Below are 7,377 nucleotides of genomic sequence, written 5' to 3'. Positions count from 1 at the left end.
ATACCACCAAAGCAGGGCCAGAGCCAGGTAGCCATTCTGGTCCCATCAATGACAAGAGAGAGTAGAGTGAGCTCAACTCAATGAAGCTAATAAAACCACTAATAGGGGATGTCCATATGCCCATGCCACCTCCATGGAAGATCAGCTCATTACTATAATAAGACTAAGAGGAAAGTTTATGCAAAGAAATGGCAAATGTCTCAAGACCTGATGGTTTATCCAACTTTTCCTCTCGTATCTCATTTGTTCATTACAGGGACATAGAGGTAAAGGATCTGGCCCTCTTGCTACAAATTCAGCATTTATTGAGAGGTTATAATATGCCAATAACTTTGCCCTGTGTATTTACCTGTATCATCCCACTTAATCCTGCAACAACATGGGAGACAGATATACCCATTTTACACATGAAGAAACTGAGGTTGGTTTGTCCAAGATTGCAGAGCTATGTAAGTGGCAGAACTGGAATGTGTACTTTCAGGTACTTCTAATTCCAATTCTACTGCTCTCTCCACTACAGTATGGTATAATTAGAAAGAATTATTCAAAGAAGTTTTCCAGCATCCTCCTTGTATATGAAAAGTGAAGAACTTCCGAGACTCAGGGCTTGACAAAGGATACATCCTGTTATTTTCTTCTGTCCTGAGGGCAGGAGATAAGCTGTGGAGGACCAAAGACCAGGCTGTGCCCTCACCTTCTCTGAGGACTCATAAAGTCTCCTGTCTGGACAGTACGGGCTGCTTGTCTCCAGAGCATGGTCCTCCATGCTATCTGTGTAGGCCCATTGTAAGACAGTATGGAGCTTGACACCTGGGCTAGGTGGCAGATTTCCAAGGAACAGGAAGTCTGGGCAAGTGCAGAGGAGGTAGGAAATGAGTGGCATGTGCCTCTCAGAGCTGCCCACATGCATCACTGAGACATAGAGGTTTCCTGGGGTGACAGCTTGTCATGGCATGGGAGAGCCTGCCAGAAACCATCCACTTGGGACAAGGGTGGAGGAGGTGCCAGGGGATATCCTCCCACTCATGATGCACTTGTCCCAGCTTCTGGAAACTGCTGGGTCTAAGCCTCTGGTCATATAATGCTCTGAGGGATATGCCCAGCCTGCTCTGGGGAGTTTACCTACCCTGCCCCTCCCACATCAGAGGCCCAGCGGAGAACAGAAAGATCCACAGACCCAGGTGGCAGACCCTATGAGATCACATATAGGTGGATTCCACCTGAATTTGAAAAGCAGCTATTATCATCATTATCCCCCTCATAATAATTACGAGGAGCCCCCTCTTGTGCATCTCCCAATGTCCTCCCAGTTGGATCAGGACATCGGCTGAATAATTATGGAAAATAGTTATGGCCTTGGAGATCTAACCAATCTCCAGAGGAAGCTGGATGGGCAGCCAGGATATAACTGGCTCTTTCTCCAAAGAGCCATTGTCTGCCCCGCCCCAACATGCTCAGTTGCCCTCCTTTCCCTCCCCAGAGAAATTCAGCAGTCAACAAGGTCGACAGAGCCAGAGAGTTTGACTGTCACCTGGGATCCAGGGACCATAGGACAATATCATTAGTAACACCTCCCTACACACACACATACAGGTCCCTGGAGATTCTGCACCAACTTGGAAAGGCAAATCACCCACCTTCCATGATTTTTGTAGTCTCTATAGATTTCCTGGGCCTAAGGAATGTGTTTTTCTCTTTCTATCCAGACACAGCTTTTTCACTACATTACCTGTCCTCCCAAACATACATCTCTGCACCTCTGCAAATCCATCTGTGCCCCACAGCACCTGAGAGAGGAGGGAAAGGTCTGCTTTCTAAGGAGAAAGAAATGAAAATGGCCTAAGCCTTACTTCTCTCCCACAAGGCCTACCTTCTGAGATGACCAGCTTCCTCTGGTGGTCAGGGATAGCTGGTATCCTCCAAATGAGTGCTCTGTTGCATGGAAACTGCCCACGGACTGAACTTGCCAGTCCCACTTTCAGGGATGTCCAACCTGCGGCACACAGGCCACATGTGGCTCAGGATGCCTATGAGTGCAGCCCAACAGAAAATTATAAATGTACTTAAAACATTATGAGATTTTTTTGTGATTACGTGTCACAGTGTATTTAATGTGTGGCCAAGACAATTCTTCTTCTTCCAGTGTGGCCCAGAGACACAAAAATGTTGGATACCCCTGGTAGTGCTGTATGACATGTTGACACCCCTAAAACATGAGTAAAAATGATGTGTATCACGTTTGGGCCAGAGCATTTAAGAGGTGGATTTGCTTTAAGTTTTATTTTCTCTTTCCACTGGCCAGAAGAAGCTGATAAAGTTACTAGTTAAATAACTAGCTAAAGTTACTAGTTAAATAGCTAGTTAAAAACTAGCTGATAAAGTTACTGCAGAAGGAAGCTTCCCAGTGATCAGATACTTTCATTGGATGGCTAGGTGGATGGGAAATAAATGTTGATTGGGTTAAACCACTGAGATTGTGGGAAATTGTGGGATTACAATTCCATTACAGTAGTTGTGTTATACCTACTGGTAACCCAGTGAGCCTGGCATCTGCTCCCTCCCCATGCCTTCTTGTTCAGATGGAGCAAAATAATAATTAGAGGAAGGACTTGCCCTAGCATTGCCATGAGAGACTAAAGAAAACAAATTTGAGGTGTCTAAAAGCCGGACCCATGGAGTCCACCCTGGAGAATTCTGTACCAGTGGACGGAGGCTTGAGTGTGTGTAGTGGGGCACTAGGGGTGGTGGGCACTCATCACGGGATCATAATGACTGAGATAAATATATTAAATGCAGGAAAAGTAAGTGCAGAGCAAGAAAGAATACATCTTTCAAAAGAAGCCAATGGGGCCATCCATTCAATTCTCTTGGAAATAGTTGAGTAAGCATTGTGGCTTCCTCATAAACATGCCTCTTGCTGAGCTGGCAAAGTCAGAAGTAGAGAAAGAGGAAGAAGGGAAAAGGAAAAAGCACAAATGTTAGAGTGATCTTCCACTATCCTCACCTGCTTTGTCTGCTTGTCTACTACTCTCTAAGACTCATTTCAAACATCACCTCCTCTGTGAAGCCCACCTCCTCTGTGAAGCCTTTCCTGACCTCTTTAGGTACAACTGGTGGCTTATTTATCCATGCTCCAAGTATGGTGCCCAAACTCAATCACAGCTTCTATCACCCTGGGTCACGACCATGAGTAGCTGAGGACATACCTTGGTTTTTGTATCCCCTGGGGCTTGTAGGATTTCTTGGTACAGACTAGCCACTGATATCGTTGGTGAATGAATATATAAATGAATGTATGATAAAGTGAGTAAAACCTAAAGTGGAAAAGAACAAAACTCGGAACCCAAATTGAGCATATCTGGATACTTGGGTGGGCAATCTTGATTTTCTATATAGGGTACCAATAGAACATCCAATGGCAAAATTTTTGCCCTGGTCAGCTCATTTGGTTGAAGTGTCATTCCAGTACATCAAGGCCACAGGTTCAGTCCCTGGTCAGGGCACATTAAAGAATCAATCAATGATTCTTGTGAAACAACAAATAAATCAATGTCTGTCTGCCTGTCTGTCTCTTTCTTTCTCTAAAATCAATAAATAAAAAGTTTTTTAAAAATTTAGGTCACACAACTTTTATTGCTGAAGATCATTGCTGGGGTCTGCTGTGGAAGTCAATGTTGCCCTCCCTGAACTCCCCAGCCTTTATGACATGTAACCAGCCCCTCAGATTCTGTCCAGCCACTAGGCAATTTCAGCCTACTTTTCTAGGGCAATCTTTCTTCCAAGTGGCGACCTACTTGCCTGGGTTGGGCTGGGCTGATCTGCTTGGACCCTGCCTCTGGGGGTCATAGCACGACCAGATAGGCCCACGAAAGGTGAGGAGAATGGGACTGGGCACCAAGGCTGGGGAACGTCCAGGCCTTCAGCTAGAGGCTAGGCACACTGATGACCTGCAGGAGCAGAGCAACTGGAATCCTTCAGAAGAACTCTTTGTAGGGCCTGAGGACAGTGTCAGCTTTCTCCCCATGGTGATTTTAATCTTGGTACTATGTTTCTGAAACAACTGAGAAATTGAAAGGCGGAGAAAGCTGAGGAGAAATTCCAAAGTCCCAAGGCAGCACTGAGAATAAGGGATGATGGCCCACCTGGATTTTCCCAGCTTCTGGGAGGCACAAGAAGAAGCATTTCTTCATGGCTGGTTATAGCCCTTGAATATAGCAACAACGTGGTTCTCTCTGTCCTTGGTTTTCCCACTAGCTCAAATGAGGACTGATTTCCCTGAGTATCTCAAAGGAGCCACTTCAGTCCCTTGAGGCCAAGAACACTCCACAGGAGTCAAGAGTGGCACAGCTCCCACTTGTCCCTCGAAGTTCTTGGGATGACTGATACTAGCTCTCCTAGTTCCAGGAAGTTTTGGAGAATCTTTAAAAATACATCTACTTCTGTTTCTTAAATATAAAAATAAAATAAAATGAAATTAAACACACCCCCAACAGCCTGTGACCGAATAGGAACAATGAGCCCTTTTCACAGGGGTGAACATGGCCAGCCACTGTGCAGTCATCTCTCCACATACACAGCACTAGTGGAAGGTTGGAGAAAACAGGATGCTTGTAATGTCAACAGAGATATCTCCCTACTAGGGACAGTCCAGGCACCCCAGCAAAAGCTGTTGCTGTCCCTGGACAGCACTGATATCAGCAGGACTGCTGAGTCTGCCCATTCTGGGTTAGTCTCCAAGTCGAGGTCAGAGAAGCAAGAATTCTTGACGTGACCTTCCAGGCTCTTCCTTGGGCTCTAGTTCCTCCATCCATTATGAACACACCTGTAGGTGTCTCCATGGTGTTGTCTTCACACTGTTGTCTCCAGGTTATTATTTCCAGCCTGGGGCTTGAAAAAAAGCTGACAGCAATTCTGGTTCCTGAAGACCTTGGGAGAGCAATCACATACACACACATATGCACACATGCACATGCACATTGCATTTTCAGAGGCAGAAGATAGTGGAAGAGGAAGTAATGAAGGTGTCTGGTAGCCTTTAGTCCAGATGATGTTGCAGATGACCCAGTCAATTCGGCCAGAGTCTATAGCAGCCAGTGCTGTGAGGTAGAGCAAGACACTTAAGATTTCTGGAGGCGCCCCTCACTCTGAGGAAGAGAACAGGGAGAACACAATGAGGGTGAGCCAGATGGCCCAGAAACCAGACTTAAAGATGGGGACTCAGAGCCTAAAATTCAATCCAGTGTCACCTGTCACTGCCCCTCAAAGAATACGGGAAGCAAAGAGAAAATGATGGAAGCAGGTTCCGAGAGACTTGGCAGCCTTCACCTGTCCACATCTGAGCTCTCCACTGTTGTGCCCTTGGCCCAGCAAAGAAGGAAAGGACATAGCATTTCTGCTTTACAGCCTAGACAGCAGGCTCAGGGAATAAAGGGACTGAAATGGGTCAGCACACGGGGTGTGAATCACCATTTCCTGACTCCCACTTCCACACTGAATCACTTCCTATAAAGGAGAGGTTTCCTACTGTCAGTGGCTTGTGTGAACTCACAACTCAGCCATCACCAGGACAGGAGTGATACTGGGGCCAGCAACACTTGGCCCACCCCTTTGCAACCCTCTGAGCTCTATTCTGCCAAAGGAAGAGGAGGGAAAGGAACACATGAAGCTACGGCTGGCCTGATATTTGACTCCTGTCCTGTCCTGGTCTTCTGCACTTTATGAACACCCTGTAACAGAAGGCTGTGAGGGAACCCCTGCTAAGACCCTGGGGGAAAGCCTGGGCCCTCTTCCTGGCACGCCTCCTTTGGAAGTTCCTCACATGCTCAGCTAGTGCCCCACACAGACTCTCACCTCCATTTTGCTGTATATCCAGGGGAGGAGTTCTGCCACTTTAGTGTACACACCAGGTTTGTTTCTCTGGCCGCAGCCTGTTCCCCAGCTGGTGACTCCTGCCAGGTACCAGCGGTTGTTCTGCTCACAGACCAGGGGCCCCCCACTGTCTCCCTACAGGGGAGAGCATGCACATCAGCAGGGTGGAAGAAGTGGTTCTTGAGCAGGAAATAATGTACACCTTATTCCCACTCTGACCCCAGCAGCTCAGCCTTCCCTCATTCCCCTGGGGTCCTGGAACCTAAGGCCTACCCGAACGCAGCCTCACCTGGCAGGAGTCTCTGCCTCCCCGAAGGTCCCCGGCACACATCATCCTTGGGGTAAGGTAACTGTCATAGACCAAGTAGTCGTTGCACTTCCTAAAGTCTATGAGGCTGACCTGCACCTCCCGGAGAAAGGGGGATGTCTTCTCTGCAGTGAGATGTGGAAAGGACAGAGAGGATGAAAATGGATAAAGACTCTGGTCAGCTTCATGGTCTGCTAGCCACTCATCTCAGGACCCAAACTCACAGCTTCCTTTGAATGGAAGGCACTGTTTCTGTGGTTGGCCACCCAGGATATATGGGCACACATACTCTCACACCAGACACAGCTCACTACATATAACTAAGACATACATGGACATGGACAAAGTTACAGCCTATTAGCCTACCTTTTATGTTGCACAATGCTTTTCTGCATTCTAAGCATGGTCCAATATGTTACTTCATTTGTTTTTAGTAACTACATGCCCTAAAGGGGTATAATTAATTCATTTACCGATGGAGAAGTTCAGGGCTGCAGAAGTGACTTGCCCATAGTCAGACGATGAGTTTTTTATGAAGCCAAGATCAGAAGAAACTACTCCCTGGCCAATCAGTACTTCATTGCACTGAGCAAGGGAATTTGGCCTGAGTCTCACAGTGGGCCAGACAGGCCATGGTATTCTCTTGGCCTGTATAAATAATCCTACAGAGCCAGTGTCAGACAAGGCGACTCCATGACCATGATGAACTGAAGCAAAACAAATCCACTTCATTATCTGGTTAAGCATAGGCGAAAATAAGGTAGGTCACTGTGCAACCCACAACAATACCAGACACCCCTCCCAGCCAATAGGGGTGGTTGCTGCTTTGCTGCTTCTGCACTGACATCACCTTAGACCTAGTCTATTCACAAGTTCTAGGTGGGATTATTTAGAGACTCAATCATAGAATTATCTTGCTCCCTAAAAGTATCTAATCAAGCAATGTTCCTCTTCTTTGGACCCCCTCCAACTACCCAAGTCCTGTGCTGGTTTTTTTCTAACACCTCATATTGAAATGTACTGTGATTCTCCATGGCATGTTTTCTCCCTCATTGAAGTAAGCAATGAACCCAACTTGTTTAACTATAGAGGTTTTCCTGGTGATCTTGGCTGGGGAGCATTGTCACAATAACTGCTTTGACATATATATACACACACACATACATACACATTCATAACCAGGCTCATAAAGTTATATACCT

At 46.6% G+C, this 7,377-nt stretch overlaps 1 protein-coding gene across 1 annotated transcript in view; it reads right to left on the bottom strand.

The window, feature by feature from the left end:
* Nucleotides 1–4,405: 4,405 nt before the first annotated feature.
* TMPRSS13 (transmembrane serine protease 13) overlaps nt 4,406–7,377 on the bottom strand; it is a 37,498-nt gene continuing 34,526 nt past the window's right edge. Inside the window, exons 11-13 of the mRNA XM_037057500.1 lie at nt 6,158–6,300; nt 5,851–6,003; nt 4,406–5,144 (exon numbers count right to left, since the gene is read on the bottom strand). Of these exons, the coding sequence (XP_036913395.1) occupies nt 5,118–5,144; nt 5,851–6,003; nt 6,158–6,300 (323 nt within the window). The 3' untranslated portion in view covers nt 4,406–5,117. The remainder of the gene's footprint in view (nt 5,145–5,850; nt 6,004–6,157; nt 6,301–7,377) is intronic.

This window comes from Sturnira hondurensis, unplaced genomic scaffold, assembly GCF_014824575.4.
Source record: "Sturnira hondurensis isolate 20B ecotype Veracruz unplaced genomic scaffold, ASM1482457v3 Scaffold0009719, whole genome shotgun sequence".
In the NCBI taxonomy this organism is placed as follows: domain Eukaryota; kingdom Metazoa; phylum Chordata; class Mammalia; order Chiroptera; family Phyllostomidae; genus Sturnira; species Sturnira hondurensis.
Note: the sequence above shows the minus strand (reverse complement) of the source record. Positions and strands in the feature narration are given on the sequence as shown.